At 48.2% G+C, this 20,365-nt stretch overlaps 1 protein-coding gene across 12 annotated transcripts in view; it reads right to left on the reverse strand.

The window, feature by feature from the left end:
* PRR5 (proline rich 5) overlaps nt 1-20,365 on the reverse strand; it is an 89,500-nt gene that overhangs the window by 10,380 nt on the left and 58,755 nt on the right. For all 12 annotated transcript variants that reach the window (XM_026867801.1, XM_026867793.1, XM_026867794.1 and 9 more), the window contains 2 exons: nt 19,653-19,744; nt 17,387-17,527 (listed from right to left, as the gene is read on the reverse strand). In XM_026867801.1, the coding sequence (XP_026723602.1) occupies nt 17,387-17,527; nt 19,653-19,744 (233 nt within the window). The remainder of the gene's footprint in view (nt 1-17,386; nt 17,528-19,652; nt 19,745-20,365) is intronic.

Consider the following 20,365-nt stretch of genomic DNA (forward strand, 5'->3'; position numbering starts at 1 on the left):
AGTGAAAAATCAAATAGAATAGAAGAAAACATGGATAAAACCTGCCTCCCCCAGGCCAGAGGGGGCCCAAGCCCAGCACAGTGCTGGGAGCAGACACGACGCTGGGGGAGGCACAGCGCGTCTTGGTGCCTGACGTGGGAGCGGCTCTGCCACAGGGGACACACCGAGCTCTGGTCCTGGGTTACCAACTTCTGGACTCAGGGAAGAAAGGAGCAAAAACCAGACTTCTGGATTATTTAATGAAGTCGTTTCAGCAGTCGTTACTCTTGGTGGCTTGATGGTCCCGAAGAGTGAAGTCCTCTGTCCACGGGACAGGGAGTGGCTGCGTAGGGCTCAGCTCGTGGCCAAATAACACACCCGGGCCCTCAGTCTGCTGGGGTGTCCTCAGCCTGGCTCCGCTGGGGTGTCCTCGATGGCTGGCCTCCACCCTGGACGACCAACAAAAAGCTGTGACCTACCACGGGCTCAAGCAGGCCTGACCTGCAGCTACCGGGAAGGAAACGCGCTGCCGGAAGCATTTACAGGGTCAGGCCCAAAGGCAAAGGGAGGTCCTGGCCTCGTGTACTGACCTGTCTTCACCGGCTTGAAAGCAGCAAATTCCTCGGAGGAAGGAAAAACACATTAAGAACCACGTTTCTTTGACTGGCATCGGGTCAGATCAATATGACTGAAAGAAACACGCAGCGGCGATAATCTGACACAGGCTGAGCAATAACAGGCGCCCGACTACTCCCAGGGAAAACTGAAATTAAAAGTCACAAGACGTACCACAAGGCAGCCACAGAGCAGTATCTATAGTGAAAACACACATGACTCAGCCAACACCACCAGTGGAGAATTGATAAGGGTGTGCAAACTGCAGTGCACACCCTGGTGACCACATCAACAGCGAGATCTGCTTCTTATTTCAGTCAGAGACAGCAGCAGCCCTCCTTGGAACAGATTTAGAAACCAGTGCCCTTACTGGCCATGACTACTTGTTGTCCCACTTTGGCACATGTAACACCTCTGATTGCATCATACCTGTCCTTCTAAAACTTGAGCAACACAGGCCAACCTGAGCAGGAGCCAGAGTGTGCCCAGGGGGCCAAGGAGGGCAACGGCATCCTGGCTTGTGTCAGCCATAGTGTGGCCAGCAGGGACAGGGAAGGGATCTGAGCCCTGGGCTCGGCACTGGGGAGGCCGCCCCTCGCTGAGGGGGTTCAGTGTTGGGCCCCTCACCCCAAAAAGGCCATTGAATGACTCGAGCGTGGGCAGAGAAGGGCAACGGAGCTGGGGCAGGGTCTGGAGCACAGGTCTGCTGGGGAGCGGCTGGGGGAACTGGGGGGGTTCAGTCTGGAGAAGAGGAGGCTGAGGGGAGACCTCCTGGCCCTCGGCAACTCCCTGCCAGGAGGGGGCAGAGAGGGGGGATGAGTCTCTGGAGCCAAGGCCCCAGCGCCAGGCCCCGAGGGAATGGCCTCAAGCTGCCCAGGGCAGGGTCAGGCTGGCTCTGAGGAAGGATTTCTGTGCAGAAGGGGCTGTTGGGCGTTGGAATGGGCTGCCCAGGGCAGGGGGGAGTCCCCGGGATCCCTGGAGGGGTTGAAGAGTCGGGCTGAGCCAGCGCTGAGGGGTCTGGGGGAGTTGGGAACGGTCAGGGGAGGGTCATGGTTGGGCTGGAGGAGCTGCAAGGGCTTTGCCAACCTGTATGGTTCTGGGATTCTGTGGTCTGAGGGCAAGCGTGAAATCACTGTGAGGAGGAACTGGGGACAAATAGGGCCACCAGTCCCTGCCATGTGCACTGCTGGTGGCACAACATGTGGTCCCAGTTATGCTACAGGTTACATTCTGGATTGAGGTCCGCATCCCTCCATCTTCCTTTGAATAGACACACGTACATACTTAATATCATCTAAAAGTTAATTATCTTATTTTTCCTGCTCTTGCAAGGCTCACACACAAACCTGCGGCAGTGAAGTTGCATTGTTGCTGTTGAGGTTTCAGGAGTGGTCGCAGGTTTGCAGAATTTCTGTTTTCTCTACAGCACTGTGGCACTTCCACTGACCAAGGCCACCCTGCCTCACGCTTTGGAGGAGAGCACAGTGGCTCTCGGAGCAGCAGGCGCTGCCCAAAGAGCCGAAGCTGTTCTCCTCCTCACTGCTGCTCCTACTGCCCGCGGAGCCTCCCCGTGGGAGCTTCCCGCTCCAGCTGACGCCGTCTCCGGCTGATGTGCACCGCACGCGACGGAAACACCTACAGATGCGCTGTGACACACCCTGCAGGAACTCCCTAGGTCCAACAGCAAATCAGGAAGCCCAAGTTGGTGGAGATACTGTGCTCCCCCAGCCCCACCTGCCCACCTTGTTCCCTGGGAGTCAACCCCGCAGAGCAAATCCCCCAGTATTATACAAACAGAATTACATCTGGGGAGGAGCACCTGGCCTCCATTTACACATGGAGTAAATGCAAACTCATGAGTACACTCATGGAGGTATCCGATGCGATAATGGATTCTTCTCACCCTTTGCAATTGTGACATCGAGGGTAACACAGTGAGTAGAATCAGCCATGCAGTGTCAGACCAAAAGTTAACTAAATTCAACATTTCCTTGCTAACAGTGGTAGCAGGAGAAGTGCACGGGCTAAAAAAGGAAATAGGGCACGCTCAGTGCAGGCTCTCCTGGTGAATACATCGGCGCTTCTGGCAAAGAGTGATATAAAAACTTGCTGCATAGGACTTTGCAGTAGCCCTAAAGCATAAACAATCTGTGCTAGAAATTATTTAAACAGTAAGATGAAGATGGTCAATAATTGATAGAATAAATAGTTTCCAGAAATAAAGAACCAGCTTAACCACTGAGTCCTCTGAACGGGGGAGACAATGGTGACTTTGGTATAGTCTATAGTATAAATACCTTTCGTATTTAGGAGGCGAGTGCCATGCCGAACCCTTCTGCTGTCCAACAGAGAAGGACCCGAGGACTGTTGGCAACAATTATTCAGCTTAACTCTGAATGTTCTTTGCAGTTAAGTGGAACTACTGCTGACTGACATCAGCTGGTGCTCCAGCCCAAGCCAGCAAGGATGGAAAAGGTGAAAACCGGTAAGACATACGGAGAGTGATGAATTTTTCTACTTAAATTGATGCAATCCTGATGTTCACAGAATCACAGGATGGCTGAGGCTGGAAGGGACCTCTGGGGTCCTCTGGCCCAAGCCCCCTGCTCACGTGGGGCCACCTAGAGCCAGCTGCCCAGGACCATGCCCAGGCGGGTTTTAAATATCTCCAAGGGAGGAGACTCCACCACCTCTCTGGGCAGCCTGTGCCAGTGCTCGGTCACCCTCACAGGAAAAGTTTCTTTATGTTCAGACAGACCTTTCTGTGTTTCAGTTTGTGCCCATTACTTCTGGGCCTGTCACTGAGCACTACTGAGAAGAGCTTGGCTGAATCTTCTTTTACATTCCCCCAAATTTACGACAACTGGTAAGATCCCCCTGAGCCTTCTCTTCTCTGGGCGGAACAGTCCCAGCTCCCTCAGCGCTCCCTCACGCCAGAGATGCTCCTGCCCCTTTAACACCTTCACGGTCCTTTGCTGGACTCTCCCCAGTAAGTCCCTGTCCCTCTTGCACTGAGGAGCCCAGAACTGGGCACAGCACTCCAGGTGTGGCCTCACGAGTGCTGAGTAGAGGGGAAAGATCACCTTGGCCTGCTGACAATACCTAATGCAGCCGGGGATGCCGTTTGCCTCCACTGCAGCCAGGGCCCACTGCTGGCTCATGTTCTTCTACTAGTGTCAGTGGGGCTCAGAAATTCTGGAGGACTCTCCACGTGAGAGCTTCAAGTCCCAAAAAAAAGGTCGAGTAAACTCTGGGAGCTCACTGAGAGGGACTACAAGACCAACTGACCCCTTCTGGAGAGACATCTGGGTAGAAAGAAATGCCCTGCCTCAAACTAACTGGGAGCAGAACAGGGTCAAGGACTGGGAGTTTCGCCTTGCTGCTCCTGCTTCTAGCCCACTTGTTTGTGTTTGTCAGGACAGAAAATTTCAGGTACTTCCTCCCCGGTTTCCCTGATGATTCATGCCACTTTCATCCCAAGCAAACAACTCAGACATTTTTTAGCCTTTGGGAAACAGACTCAAAACAGGACCAAAACTGCTTCAAGCAGGGACTTAATTTTGCTTTGTCCGAGCCTGTGTTGACTAAGCTGAACCTGATCCACTTCAACTACGTGTGCCCTCTTCCCCGGGGGGGTTTCTCTGCAGCAGTCCAAAGGCAGAACAAGAAAATATGACTGAGCTGGGGAGAAATGGGGGCCACACCTTTGCAGCTGGAAGAGAGCAGTTTCCCCTCTCGGAGGACTATCTCAGCCCGGTGAAGGGGGCCAAGAATTCATAATGGCCTCACTTTCAGTCAGCCTCTGAGACCGTGGTATGTCTCATGAGGGGGAAGTGTGAAAAGTAGGACCGGTACATTAAGTTCTCTCATGGCTTTAAGTCAAAATAACCCCTGTCAGGTTAATGATTTCATACTGCTTTACAACCAGGGCAGGCTGTGCCCTGTGCGTTACAGGTCCATTCTGGGGCACCAGTAGCTTTTTTGCATGTGTTGGACAGACGCAGCTGCACAATTCATGGTTGTATCATTATGAGCCATCGGTAGCGTTGCCTCACATTATTTTTTCCTCTCTTCATTTTATGCTAAGCCTCTGGTAAAGCCTAGAATATCTGAAGGGTTAAATCATGTCTTATCTCTGCCTCCTGCTTTTCTCATAGCAACAGTGTTCAGGGGAGGGAGAGGCAGAGAAGCCTGCCATTGCCATATTGACAGAAGTCAGCACTTCAGATCCCTGTGACTGCCTCAGAAATAAAGATCTTGTCATATTCCCTTTAATCTCCAGCAAGTGCCAAGTTATGTCAATGTCAGCGTGAGAAGCTGCTCTGTCTCTCTCTTTCTTTCATTGGTGGCACTGAGACACAGACAAAAGATAAGGAAGACAAAACACCCAGACACGGTTTGTGTTCAGCTGGTGAGAGTTTTTCAAACGGCTTGGCTGCAAAAAGATAGCAATAGGATTTTTCTTTCCCGAAAGGATCAAACACTAAGAACAGGCTAGTCTTCGCCTGACCCTCAGAAATCCAATGTATTATTTTCCTTTAAACTGTTATTAAACATTTTACATGAGACTGCGAAAGACAAAGCAGAAGATGAAGACTGAAGATAAGATACAAAATGATTAGAAGTAAGGAAGTTACTCTGAGGCTTACAACAGTGCTTAGGGTCCTGCAGAAGCTGAACAGCCAGTTTGCTAATAAAGATCCAACCAAAATAATGGTATGCATTTCTGCCTTTCATACTTTCAGGGCCAGAGGTTGTCTGATTCCCAGCTAAGTGACTCCCCTGGGCACAGACAAGAGCTGCAATCATCTCAGTCAAATAAGCTAATGTGACTTTGAAACAACCCACCGAATGAATCTATGCAGAGGTGAGTGTCTCCGAAGAGCTGTTTATGGAATAAATTGGAGCTGGAGTTAGTTTATCTGCATTTACAAATACTTTAGCACTGGCACATGACATGCAAAGGCAAACACACAGGCGCATGGAAGTGTGTGTGCAGCCCCATGCAGAGATCACCCGGTGAGTTACCAAATAATTAGATGCGATCTTTAATGTCCAAGAGAATAAATCTTTTCATTTCTTTTTAGGCTCCCTCCTGAAGTTCTTGCTGATCTATACACATTAAGCTCATCTAACCTTGCTGGGGAATTGATGGCTTTTAACTCTGAGCATTGAAGTCTTTTACCTAATCTTGGCTCTGAATGTTTTCTCATTTAACATTTATTACAAGAAAATCCATCTTGCGTTTATTTTCAGGTGGGTGCTCAAAGAGAAAAAAGGATGGCAGAGCCCTCCCTCAGTGCATGCAGGCTCTTTTGAAGAGACATCCAAGAAACTCTTTTGAAGAGCTGCAAACATTAACTGACTGCTGTTACCTACTTGTGAGGATTTCTGATACTGCCTTTCAGAGCCACACTCCCCTCGTAAATCATTAACGAACATTCATCCCTCAGCATCCTCCATGCTGCTTCATCCTTTGCAGGTGACTGAGTCTACACCACGAATTTTCTGCTCTTCTGAAATAGACTGAGTAGAGGTGTCAGCTGTGCCTTATGGGTTTTAAAATTTTTTGCTATTTCTGGCAGCGACACCATTTTCCTCACCAACAACTGATCCCCTGTGAACCAGAAAGCAGCAGATCACCTCCTGACCCCCGATCTCGCCTGGCTTACGGAGGCGTGTGGTTCACCACAGTGGTGTTTGCATCCAAACCCTGAGTTCACCGGCGGGGAGCACTGAGCAGTGCACTCCCCAAACGCAAACAGCACCCGGCTGGGGACGGCTCTGAAGGACCGACCTTCCCACCTTCATCATTATCATCATCATCATCATCACCCGCCCGGGACGGGCACACTGGCAACCCCACACTCTGGCAAAATCCAGCAGTGTTCAGCAATTCTTGCAACAGCTGCCTGCAGTGGAAACCTGTCTGGTCGAAGCCAACAGATGCCCTGACTTACCTCGTTTCGATACGACCCTACGACTGAAACAAAAGTCTTTGGTTTTCGGTCTTTTTCTCCCCCCTCTCCCCTCAATGCTGGCTGGTGCTTTAATTTAATATCACACAGCCACCTCCACAGCCCAGGCCTTCTCCTTGCTTCTGTTTTAAATGTTAACAACGCAGCTCCATATATAACCATATTCTAGAGCTTTTCGAGCAAAACTACTTCCCAATTCCTCCTCTACTATACACAGGCTTTAGCAGAGCTGCGTTAGCCTCAAACTGCCTGAACATCTGTCCTCATGTGATTCAGACATTTTGAGAAACAATGGAAATACCCCACTGATTCTTCCAAGGTTTTGTTCTCTTCAACTAAACAAGGAAACCACAAGAAAGGCTCATGAGTGATACAGGAGGAATGAAGGATGTTTGATTTTTTTTTTCTTCTTGGAGCTGAGCAAGCAACCTGTAACAAGAGGACAAGAATCACATTGCCTCTAGAGGACATCTAGACCCCTAAGGCCAGTGGTGTATTATTTGTCATGAAATCACTTGTAGTACATTTATCTCCTTGTTTCCTTCTGCTCATCTACTTTCTCTTGCACCAGGCTGCACAATCTTTAGTGCCAACATTGTATTTTCACTGTGTTTATACAGCGCCCAGTGCACGAAGGCTCCTGCCTATCTGTGCTAGCAAGGAAGGGGCTTGGAGATACAACCAGTAAACTGAAGCAACTGACAGCTCTGAGCTGCTCAGGGAGAAGAAATTTAATCGGTTTTATGTGAGAGCCACTCCAAGCACAATAGCTGCATTCTGCAAAACACCTTTCTGACAGACTTCAGCCAGGCTAAACAGCTTCTCCTCTCGCCAGCATCCGCTGGACTGCAGCACTGAAGTGCAATCCCCTGCCCTAACAACCTCAAACCGGAGGCCTCTGGATCCATTCTGTAAAGCACATGAGTGGGGAGCGGTCCCCTCCCCTCCCTGCACCCCCGGTTTCCCCCAGCCCACCCCCAGCAGAACCACGACACCTGGGCAGCCAGGCTGGGCCGTGCTGGGGCTGCTGGCCCTGACTGCCCACACGCCCGACTCCCAGGCACGACCAGTCACGTCACCCTCACCTGGTGCTGAGGGAGTTTTGCTGCAACCACCTGGGAGCTCGCTGGGACCAGGAGGAGGCTCCCAACAGGTAACAGTTTAAATCAAAGTAATGTGAATCCTGCTCTGTCACGTGACTGTTTACCTTTTAATTGCTTGTGATAATCAGGCAGGGGCAAGTTAATGAATTTCACAGTATGTGTCACGTATCGCCATGCCACTTGGCTGTTTCTTCTGCAGCTGCAGCAGAGCTGAGGGCCAGACTGTGAAATTCCTGATAGAAGACAATTAACCCTGTCCACTCACCACGGGAGAAAGGATGCCTCTGCCTCTGGCAGACTCAGTCTCTCCCCTCTCTTCGCAGACTGCAACGCACAGGCTTGTTATTTTTGGAAGAAATGCACCACAAAGCAGTCACCCTCTGCACAGGTCCCTGCACCACCAAGCCTGACACATGCTGTCCCCACGGGGTGCTGGTTCTGGCACCAGCACCCACAGAGCAGGAGAGGAAAGGCCTGGGGACAGCACCTGGGTAGGACTCCAGAGCAGGAGCTTCCAGCCCTTCCACAGCTCCTTCCCTTCTCAGTGTTCCTTCTGGGGAGAAGGCAGAGGGTGGGACATTTTATATAACTTGTTTTAATCACCTTGTTGGCTTAGATAGAAACATGTCTTCCCATAACAACTAAATTTTGCAACAGACAGAAACCAGCAAACACCAAAATCCCAGGAGAAATCGCTCCTGACTGAAAGCAAACAGCTCCCAGTTCACACAGGAAACAATTGGTTTACTCCTTTCTAATGACTGACAAGGTTGCCAGTCACATCGGTGTGAGCAAACCACTACCAGGGGACACCACTGTGTGTCCTGGTGCTCTGCATCTGGCTGCCACTGAGTCTCGACCTGGTTTATGGGCAGAGGCGAAGACAGGAGGGGAACTGAGATCAGAGAAAAGAGCTGCCTGCAAGGATGAGCTCCCAGCTGTCCTCCATGTGACTAACATGCCCCCAGCTTCATCTCTGCCTTCCTCCCTTCTGCCTCGTGGGAAAATAAATTGGGGTTGGGGGAGGATGAGAGTTAGAAGGCAACTTTGGGAAGGTAAAAGGTGGCGAAGCTGCCAGCAAGATGATGGGAGAAGCAGCAGTGGGACCAGCAACCACCAGCGTTCAAAACCCAGCGAGCACTGTGCAGCCCCGTGTCTGCCGCAGGAAAAGCTCAAGGAGCAGGGAAATAGGCACCCGATCTCCCAGCGAGAGGCTTCCCCGCTAGCCCTGGGCTAGCCCCGGGCTCAGCCTGAACGCTCCAGGCACTGGGAAGGCAGGGGCAGGGTGGTACCCGCACAAGGGACCATCCAAGCTGCTCCACACCCAGCTGCAGCTCAGATCCGACTGAACCACATTGTCTCATCTCTGGAAACCACGGGGATGCTCGTGGGTGCAACGCTCCGGAACAACCCTGCACTGTCTTCCTGGTGGAAATGGTTTTTGCCTTTCTTCTCACAAGCAGGGCCCGGTGAATCGCAGCAGGACAGAGCAGGAGGTGCTGCACTGTCACAAACTGTGGGTAACCCAGAACTGCTGGGAAAGAGGGTGTCCCCAACAACTCCCGTGGGACGCCCTGTGGGGGAAGCGGAGCGAGCTCTGTGGAGGGGGGACCGTGGGCTGTTTCTCTCTCCCTCCCTCCTGTTGTTGCCCAGAGACAGAACTTGCCAAACTGCACAGGTACCAGCCAGAGAAAACGAGAACCTTCTGGAACAACCTACCGTGCGGGTGTGAGGAAGGTTCTACAGAGGCAACACCCCACATGTGTCTGTGTCAGCCACCACCTACGGACCAGGCTGGCTGCTCTGCGCCCGCGCGGGACCCAAGGGGGGTGATTCCCCTTTTCCTATCCCCTCCTCCTCTCTCTCTTACACATATTCATGAATATAAGTTTTGCAGGAACTGAACTGCAATCAGTTGATGGTTGATGAGGAAAACAGGCTCACGGCCAAAGTGCCTTTATTCATTCTCCGAGGGTTATCAGTTGACTGTGACCGAGCTGTCTCCATTATTAAAGTGGTCAGTTAATAAAGTCACCAGCACAATTGTTCCTCGGAGTCATCGTGGCGACTCGGCCCACCCTGCAGCTCTGCTCTTGGGGAATTCCCAGGATTCACCCCCCTCGTCACCCACCGGTGACCCCGGCCCCGGCTGGCCCTGCTACCTGCAGGGACACAGCCCAGCCACTGAGCGGAGAGCAACGGGGGCTCCCCTCCCGGGGCGGGCGCTGCCGCAGCTGGTGGGTATCACCCACGGTGCCGGGAGCTCCTGGGATGGCTCCCTGGCCTTTGGGTGGCCATACCAGCCAAGAAGTGTTTGCCACCTCCCAGGGACCCCTGCTCTGGTGCCCCGGGCGATTCAGCAGCTGCCATTCCCTCGTGGCTTTGTCTACTTGGGGACACTCAGGAAAATGAAATGATAATTCGCTAAAGAACAGAAAGCTGTTTAGATAAACGGTGCTTAGGCCTCTGATGTAGAATTGAAGTGTCATTAATTTAACTCGCCTCCTTTCCTACCCCTTTAATTCTCAGAATGAGTGTCCATACAGAGTTTTAATGAGGTTTAATTAATCTTCTTTAAAAGGTAGCTTAGATTAACTTTCTTATGTTCCCCCTGTAGACAACCCATGAATTGCAGCACTAAAGCACCCTGCCTCAAAGGATTCTTGCACCATGGGAACGTTTCCTGCTCAGAGTTGTTTAACAGTCAAAATTTCTATGCTATCTTTTATGCCAGTTTTAGTGTGCTGGCCCAAAAGGGTCCACAAAAGACATTTGTACGAACTAATGCAATTAGTTAAAACCTTCTCCCTCTTACTTGATAAAAAAATTCTAGGGTCTGCAGGGACATTGTAATTCAAGTTAGGAATGATTTTACTGATTTAACTCTATTTTGTAATGGATTAAGGATTTGCCTGCCAATGAACTTGTACTGGTTTTAATAGGCCAGTTTCATTAATGGAGGCAAACTCTGGGGGACATATTTATCCCAGAATCACTGAGGTTGGCAAAGCCCTTGCAGCTCCTCCAGTCCAACCATGACTGTTCCCAACTCCCCCAGATCCCTCAGCGCTGGCTCAGCCCGACTCTTCAACCCCTCCAGGGATCCCGGGGACTCCCCCCTGCCCTGGGCAGCCCATTCCAACGCCCAGCAGCCCCTTCTGCACAGAAATCCTTCCTCAGAGCCATATATTTGAGGAAGGACAACCTGGTTTCGCCGAGGTTAAACGTGTATCTAACTGAGTTGAGCTGAAACAACTCACGCTTAGGTTGCACAAGTAAATTATCATGGGCTGAGGGAGTCTTGGGTGCCATAGGCAGCAGGGAGGTGTCAACTCCATGCATGCCTGCTCTAGCCCCAAGTGTTGAGTTCTCTGAAGGACAAGCAAGCGCTTCTCACCTCCCCCAGCAGAAGGCAGCACACGGGCAGCAAGAGCAGAGGGTATGAGGGACAGTAACAGGTTAACTCAGGGCACTCTGGACAGCTGCTGCAGCGTTTGGCAGCTCCAGCTGAAGCCGTACCTCTGGGTAACTAACTGGTGTCCTTCACTGAAGTGACATCTTACTTCACGTGAGGTACTCCGAAAATGCCCTGTGAGCATGTGCCCAGAGGGACTCTGCACACTGCAAACTGCCTTCTATAACCACGGTGTTTGATTGGGACGGACAAGGTGATGGGCACGTTCCCTTGAACACCGTCTTCCTGTTAAGAGGAGGGACAAGATGCGCATTTGAATTACTATGCCACGGTGTTCGTGAGGCAGGTTCACATATAACAAAGCAAAACAACATTTTACGTTGCTTTCCTGTTTTTCTGAGGGTTACAGAAGTGGCAACGTGCAGTGTGGCCAAATATGTTGAGAATTTTGGAGAGTACCCGATTTCCAAATTAAATCTGTTCTTTCCATGGGGCAGTGGACTTCCATTGGTCTTAGTTACACCGAGGGTCCATGAGTGCAGATTTTTCAAGGTCTGTGGTGCAGAAACACCGGCTGCATCGAGTTACTATTGAAACTGCCCCGTCAGTCAGGCTTACAGAATGGTTAAGAGCAACCACACTTGCTCCCCCTATCTCTGCCCCTGGAGAAAACATACTTGTGGTGAGCCATGAAATAAGTGCCAGGTGGAAACAGCTAAACCCATTATAGAGGGAAAAGGCATCTGATGTGGTTTCCCTGCTTAACTCTAAACCTACAGCTTGTAAATGGAAAACAGATAGCCACCAATGTCACCGACTCCTGCCCTCACCGGGCTATGGCAGGGGAATTGCTCTGGACTAACAGGCAAGCGAGTGAAGGTGCTGCCCTGGTTAGTACCAACAGTGTCCACAGCTCTCCCCCGGTGCTGTCAGCCCTCCACAGCATCAGCACGGCTCTAACCTACCTGTAGGCCTCTCTGGTTCCCCTGCACTGCACTCAGGCTACTGCTGCTGTCACTTCTTTGAACTCTCCAGTTAGTTCCCAGGTTCCTGTCTCATTAACCCAGCACATCCCAACCTGCTGGAGGCAACACCCCAGCATGTAGATGAAACAGTTCTCTCCTTGAGGCAACACCCCAGCATGTAGATGAAATTGTTTGAACATTTGTGTCGCTTCCATGCGGAAATGATTCCCAGCACCAGAAAACCAGCTCAATAATAAAAACCATATGGAGACATTCAAATTCAAACATGACAAATACTCCTCACTAGCAAAAAGGTCAAGCTTTTCTTTCAAAAAGATCTTTTTCCTACAACAAATGAATGTTGTGCCTGGTTAAAACTCATGGCAACACAAATTCATCCCATGGTAACAAACTATTGTCAGTTTAATTACTGCAAACTGCATTTGCTGATAGAGACAGGAAGACAGGATAGTGCTTAGAAGTGTTCTTTCTAAAAAATATTCTAAGGTGTAAATCTTGAGGCCAGATTCTCAGTTTCACGTCTGTCAACACGGAGCAATAGAGGACAGTCCCCTTTGTGTCAGGCAGTGCTCTTGCTGCAAGATTTCTTGCCTGACTCCTTACGTGCCCATGGGACCGATGCAAATGAGACAGACAAGCTGCCCTTTCCCCAGGAAGGAAGGAAACACATGTATGCACAACCCAGGGGAAGCACAGGTTTTTGATACAGTGATTTATATTTCAATCGGGTCTACGATCCATTTATTTATTGATTTCTACTTTTTGTGTCTTATAAACCAGGAATTCAGAAAAAGGTGAAGAGAAATGAAGAGCACGTTGAAACCTCACGCCCACACCCCTTTGTTCAACCTGTGCTTCAGGTCTAAGAGACTTGGTGACACCACCTCTCAAAAGCAACTGCCAAATCCAAAACCCACGGCCACGGAGAACTGAACCCAGCTGACACACACTGGAGTGTTACAGGAAATCTGCTGTTCCACAGGCAGGACCCTGCAGCTTTCTGATAGCAAAGGTTGTTTTCTTTTAACCACGACGCTGCCTTTGGTTTGCTATGTGGCTGCTGGGATGGAAAACCAGCACTCTGCATTTTGCTTTCAGCTCTTGCAATGTGCTTTTCCACCCCTTTAATGTGCAAGGAGCTGAGCCTACATTTAAGAACTTTCCAGAGATAACAAATAGGTCCCACTGGGCAGGCTTATGTATTTATTTTGTCTTCCTTTACAGAGAATGACAACAGGCAAGGGAGTTCAAATGAAGCTCAGAGAAGCCAAAGAGGAAACCACAGGTTTTATTTTTCTCTTCAGAGTTGATGTTTAGTGAGGCCTCATCCCTCAGCATGAGCGATATTGTGCTGTGCTCTTCTAGGGGTTTTAAATACCACAGGTCACCCGGCAAGATTCTGTGAACTCAAATAATCCTGATGTTAACCAAAAGATGCAGATAAACACTCTTTAATTCCTCTCTTCCAACTCTCTCAGACCTCAGGAGAGATACCTGGAGATAAGATGTTCCAGTTTCAGTGGCAAAGGTCTTCTCTGACAACATGCTTTGGGAAGTAAGTCAGACTGTTTATCCTCCGGTGGTAGTTCTGCTCTCTTTGGTTCACAGATCATAAAGAAGAAAATGATTTTCTAATCTCTCCTTCTGTTTATCCCTCTCCCTCCACCTTCCTAATTTCACCCAAAGAGAAAGGTCACCGAGGCGAGACTGACAATGCCGTGCAGTTACGTGAGTTCCTGTGCGTCACTCTGTGCCCAGAAGCACTTTTAGTTCTTTTACTTCCCTCAGTCACGACTCTGCTCTTGAAGGCCCTGCAGCTTCCACAGGAGCATTCTGGAGGCACTTCAGCTTATGTTGCCTATAAGCAGCCACAAAGGATTAACATTTCAGTTTGTAACTGGGTCAGGCTATGCTGGCAACTGGAAGTTTGAGTGGTACAAGGCCCTTCTTCCAAGGTGTGATAAAACTCCCACTGACTTCTACAGCACAGGAATATCACTCCTTCCCCCAGCTCTGGGGGACTGCTGCTTTCCCCATAGATTGCTGGTTTGTAATTAGACCAGGTTATAGCACTGCTGAGAAGCGGCTCTACTGGACTGGAGAACCCAAGTCTAATAATTAACCAGGGGACTAATTTCTGACCCTCTAAACGGAGGGTACCTTACAGCAGAGCTTGAGATGTACAGTCTGCTATTACAAAACCTGCAGCAGCTTTATCCCAGAAATGGAGGTTCTTCTTTCCCTCAAAAAGGGACTGCACAGGGAAAAGATTTTCCTTCTCCCCCGCCCCCCCCCTTTTTTTTTTTTTTTAAGTCTTCGATGTCTCAAACACAAAGAAATTGAGATATTTTGCTCTCTGGGCAAATTGTGAGGTGTGTGTCAGGCTGGGGATCCCTTTGGCCCAATGTCTATCCTCTCATGTCACTGCACGCCAGAGGCCTGGGGTGGGTGCTGTACCTCATGCTAGGGTCTTAAACACATGGCTGGTCGGCACGCTGCCAGCAGCTTACTGAGGGCAGCAAGAAAGATTTGATGCAAAGAAGGAAAATCAACCCCTCAAACAATGAAGTAAGGGGGCCAACTTCATTTCAGGTCCTTTCATTCAGGTCTTCGGCAGGGACTGTTTTATTCTCCTTGCCAGAGCACGGCCAGCTGAGCAAGCAAGGAATGTGTGTGACTGGCACTAGGTCAGTCACTTCACAGAGGTCAATGAAATCACTCACATGCTGAAGGCAGCGAAGCTAACCCAAGCTCAGGTAAAACGTGTTCTTACTGAGCTTTCCCAAATCAGCACCCGCCTCCTGAATAAAGTCCAAGGATTGCTGCAGCTTCCATGTCCTCTTCAAAAAGCTTCCCTTCCCCTCCAGAAGGAAAGTGTCTTCTCCTGACAAACTGACCGAGCTCTTCCCCTACACCATGACAAGCTAAAACATGAGCCATACCAGATGCATCCTGCATTAGTTACCAAATCTCTGCTGCTTTAATCCAGCCTAACAGGACAGACTGGTGCGTGTCACCATGGGCCTTCTTCAACCTGTGACCTTCAGCTAACATTACAGCTGCGGTCTTGAAGAACACGACCTACTCCTTAATTACGTAACACAGCTGCATAGGGCTGTCAAGGACAGAAAAGGGGAAACAGCACCAAGTTCAACACCTGGTCCAGGGCTGACATCACCAGAGTCATCTTCTAGCCACGGGAGTCTGCTCCAGTGTCACCGAGTTTGTTACGACGCAGAAATAGGGATGAGGCAATGTCCATGTCAAGACATGGTCTCTCGGGCCAGGAAATTCACACACAAACATCCACCATGTGCACTTTGGGCAGCTGAATTGTTACGTCTCTTCAGTCCTAGTCACATGTTGACTTAAAGTAAGTCAAGAAAATTCCATTATCATGCCGCAAATGTATAAAATTTGCTTTTGTCTGTGACCTTTGAGTTTGGGAAAAAGACTTTGCTCTGAAATCCAGTTATTGACTAACACTGCTAAGTATGTAAATAGCTCATTCCCAGATCTTCTTCTGACCTTTTCCTGTCATTTCCATTAGACTTTAAACCACACGTTTGGCAGAGCTACTGCCGAGGAAGGGCTTTCACCATCCCCACCCTACAGCCATAGGTACTGTATGCAGGAATAAACGCCGAGAGGCAAAGCCCCTCTCATTTCATTACTGATTTCCATCACCAGCTTTGCAATGAGGATGGATTTGGCCCTTTACCCTAAACAGGCATCCACCTTGGTAACACTTCTGGTTGTTGAAGAAAGCAGATTTGCAAATAAACTGTTTCTTGTCGCACTGATCCTGGCAAATGACTCCACATCACCTCCTATGAACTTTCTAAATCAGGATGTTGCTCAGTTCCCGGCTCACCACTGAATTCATTTGAAGCCGGATCCTGCCCATGGCCAACACAGACTCTTGAAAGGAGAAACCACAAAAAAACTAGCAGATCTGTGAGCAACAACACTGCTGAAGCCTGGTTTTGAATGGACAGTTTACCTCACGTCTAAGAAGGGATGAGGCCTGACAGACACCCTTCCCGGGATTACTGTTTTCACAATGGTCCTCTCTCATGTGGAGTCTCAGGTGTCTATTAACACCGCTGGGTTCACAGTTCATTTCTGTGAATTCTTTGATGTCTCATTATGCAGTTAAGCCCACGCTCCAGTTCTTTTCCTGAGGCTCCTCTCCTCTCTCCAGACACTAACCTCCAGGAAACTCCCAGGACTATCATCTCCAATATCGCTGTCATTGTGCCACAATCAGCCAGCAGCTTCAAGAAGCATTTGGCAAGACAGAGGCTAGGGAGAAGGGAGGCAAGGGGCAAGCAGGCACTCCTCTCACATAAGCATCTTTCCCTGAGAAAACCAGGTTACACACACCATTATACACTCCAACAAACATACGCTGTGACAGCAGGGGTCAAATACTATTTCTTGACCCAGCAGAGAGAATCTTACTCCTTGCTCCATTTTAATCACTGGCCTTTAGATTATCCTGCTCTTCAGAACAATTTCAGACACGGAACTAATTCATATGGTGATGAAGGGCAAAGAAACATTTTAAGTGTGAGAAACTATACCCTTTTGTTTGCTGTGAATCTATTTGTTTATAAAAAAAGTCACCAGCCAGGAAAATCTCAACTTCCTCACTCCCTAAGAATCTACTCCTGGCTCTCTCCCTCCCTTCTCCCTCATTCCCCTTCTCCCCAACACAAGCTTATACTTTTCTTTAGTTAAGAAAAAAAAGAAAATCTTAAACTTGCCTTTTGCCTGGAATTCCTCTTTTTGATTCTCCTCGCTACCATTAAAAAATAAAATAAAATCTAACACTGAAGGCAAATAGCAGTATCCCATCTTAACGTTTTTGTACCAACAGCTCTGATAGAATTTGGTGCCAGTGAGCAAATATGACCATGATCTAACCATAAACTGCATATTCACACTGTTGCCTACTCCAGACATGAAGCTTCACACCCAGAACTGCTAATGCAGCAGCACGCAGCATTTAATGGAAGTCATGTTATTGCCACATGCGCCGGTCTGCTTGCAAAACTTGGTGTTTAAAGGCTCACAGTTTCAAAACAAGTCTTCACTCTCAGACCCTCTGGATCTCAAGGCATGAAATCTGCATCTCTATAGTCCCTGCTTTTAGATATTAGGACCACGTTTAATTGCACAGAAGCTCTGGCATTCTGGGTAAGACGTTTTCAATGAATGAGCAAGATCAGAGACTGCTTAAGAAGACTTCAGCAATACAGTACAGAAAGGCAGATAAAAACAGCCTGAGAAAAGAAACCAATTTACCTGGAGTATTAACAGCATCTGAATAATGGAAGGTGGAACTCTGGCTCTGGAACGTGATAATGCATCTTCCAATTTAATGTTGAGGGTAATTATATTCCTAAAATGCAGAAGAGCCAGCTGCCGAACCGAGGGCTCCTTCCCCTTAGAAGCAGAAACAAAGCAAGAGGGATTATGAGCAGCGTAAAAATGAGTTTCAAATCCTCCATCAAAATTCCTTCCTCCACTTCTGAGGGATTACAAGAAGGGTAAACCTGAATGAAAAGCAAAGGAAACCTAACAAAGGACACAGAGCAGCCTACAAGTCTGCACAGTGATTCTGATTTGGCTGCAGACAAAGGCTGAGTCTGGGTGTGAAGATGATGAAGGGTTGCGGTATGTTGGGGGGGAATCATACCTGAGCACAGGATATCTATGACTATTTTGCATTTTAACAGTAATGAAATGTATCACATGCTTAAAAAAAAAAAAAAAAAAGCAGGGTTGAAAAAAGGTTGAATTTTGATTGTTTCTCAAGATTTTGAGTTCTGGCTGGGTACTGCCTTCAAAATCTTGTGGGAATCCTGACTCAGACCACCTGTGGATTCTCCTTTTCTCTGCAGTTTGGCAGAGTTCACTATAAGGCAGGAGCAGAGCTGAAGTTTCATACTGCATTTTCAGAGACACCTTTTTGCAGTTCAAGAATAACCTTCTCACTGAAGAGAATCTCAACACCATGCTAGCTCTGCCTGCAGAGATTAACAGCAGTTGCCTTATGAGGAGGTGTAAAATAATTTCTGGCATCAGGGTTTCTTCCTTGGGTATCTATGGCTGTACATATATATTCTTGCTTTCAGTTACGAGTGCTGCCAGCCAAATATTAATGCTTCTGGAAAAGTCTGGTATTCAGCTGGTATTGACTTATCTTAGTTTGGAATAAAGAAGCCTGACCCAACCCCACCCATTCCTTTCACTTTGTTAATTATTTATACTGAAGGAAAAAAGAAGGCCCCAAGTCTGCTTCAACTGCTAATGAATAGAATTTACATAAGCACATGAGCACCAGCTGGGCTTTTGGAAGTAACCTCAGAACATCAGGCACCTAGATCTGTTTGAAATTACATGGGACTTAGGTTCCTTTGAAAATTCAAGCAATTATTTCCATCTGAATGGTGAGGAGACTTGTGCAGCTAAATTATTTTCAAGGGCCTCAGGAACACAACAGTGCAAACGGGTATTTGGTGCAATTATCAAAAACATCTGAGTGAGTTCTAATTTAGTCAAGAGCTTTGGAAAACCAGGTTGAGAGTCTACCTCTAGGTGCCCAAATGCATTGGATTTAAAGTATGTGGCACTCAGAAAAATCTCCGGTCACGTTCTAACAGGTTTTTAATACCATCTTATTTCTATCGTTTTGAAGTTTCTACCGGTAAGACACAAGTCAATGGGTGAAGCAGCCCTGTATGATTTTAGAGCTCTTCTCTTTCAGAATCAAATGCTGTGTAAAGTTGCAGCTTTTCCACTGAATTCCGACCTCATTATCTGCAGGTGTAAATTTTAATCTCATTAACATTTTAGACATAAAGTCCATTTGGAAGAATGGGAGGTTTCTGAGGTTTCCCAAAATATGTTTAGGCACCAAGTGGCCTCCAAAATCTGTAGGCACCTAGGAACAACTCCAGGAGGTCACATATACCTGTCTGGTACAGACTGCCTTGGGACTTAAGTGATAAAGAACACCCTGTGGCCATCACTAAATTAGAAAATGGAGCCTCCATCCAAATCAGATCAAGTACTATTGTGGATTTCAAATTACTGGAGTCAAATTCTGTGCTCATGTAAACTGGTTTAACTCCACTGACTATTGCCATCCACTTACAGTAGCATAGAATTTGATCTCAGAAATGCAATTCCTTTCAGAAGTGGCGATACTTCAGAGACAAATTCACGTGGTAGAGAAGGAAATGTATATATTTAAGTCACCACATCTCCACTTATTTCAATTTGCCATTCACAGCCTTTTTTGACTTTTAGTGTGAGCTGGCAGGAGGACTAAGCATCCTCCCCGCACTCCACTTTTGTTCTCAGAGCTCCCCTTCATCTTTTTCACCCAAGCACTTCAAACCTGTTTGCATAAGTAACTTATTTGCATGACATGACTTTCAGAACAGCTGCACTGGGAGGTTGGCCCAAGGAGAGAGAGTTAAGGATTGCATCAATCTGTTGACGAACCAGTAAAGTTGCTTTTTCCAGTTTTTCAAGATTCTATAGTAACAGAGTAATTTTTCACCTGCACAGGATAGAAAATAGCCTGAAGCATGGGCAGGACATCACTGAAGAAAAAATCCCAGGTTTCAGCTAAGGTATCCAGTAGTTTCTGCCCTGCAAAGACACAAAACAAACTAGTGAACCGTTTAGGTTGTGATCAGCTAACTGCAAAGACTGAAACACGGAGGCAACAATGTGAACCTGCTATTATGCACAGAGATGAATCATGTACCAGCTACTATTAGCAGTGTGGATTTAGTACTCCTGTCGGTGTATCAGATCATTCAGTATTTGTCTTTTCAGGTGACACATCTGATAGTCCCAATAAACGCAGACTCTGAGGTTAAAGCTTACTCAGGAAACCCTTGTGAAGAATAAAGAGTAGTAGCCCAGGTTACCTCCTCCTCTTGGAGTAATAACTACTGGACAAGGCTGTGGAGGAGAGCAGGAGGAGGAGGAGACAGCAGGTTAAACCTGGAAGCATTCCTGCAGAGAAATCTCACCCCCCCTCTGCCTCCAAGCTGCAAGGCAGCAGAGCAAGCCGGGTTCTGTGGAGATGCTCCACAAAGTGTCCCCTCAAATCGATCCCTTATCTCCCCCGTATCTCCACCTTACATAGGAAGTCTCGCCCAAGACCTACGGAAGAAGACAATGGTGTGGCAGCTCTGGTTTTTACTGTAACTTTTAAAGGATGCAGACAAAACCCGCTATGATGCAAGTTCCACGTGGCCACCT

This window comes from Athene cunicularia, assembly GCF_003259725.1.
Source record: "Athene cunicularia isolate RWA chromosome 1 unlocalized genomic scaffold, athCun1 chr1_part2, whole genome shotgun sequence".
In the NCBI taxonomy this organism is placed as follows: domain Eukaryota; kingdom Metazoa; phylum Chordata; class Aves; order Strigiformes; family Strigidae; genus Athene; species Athene cunicularia.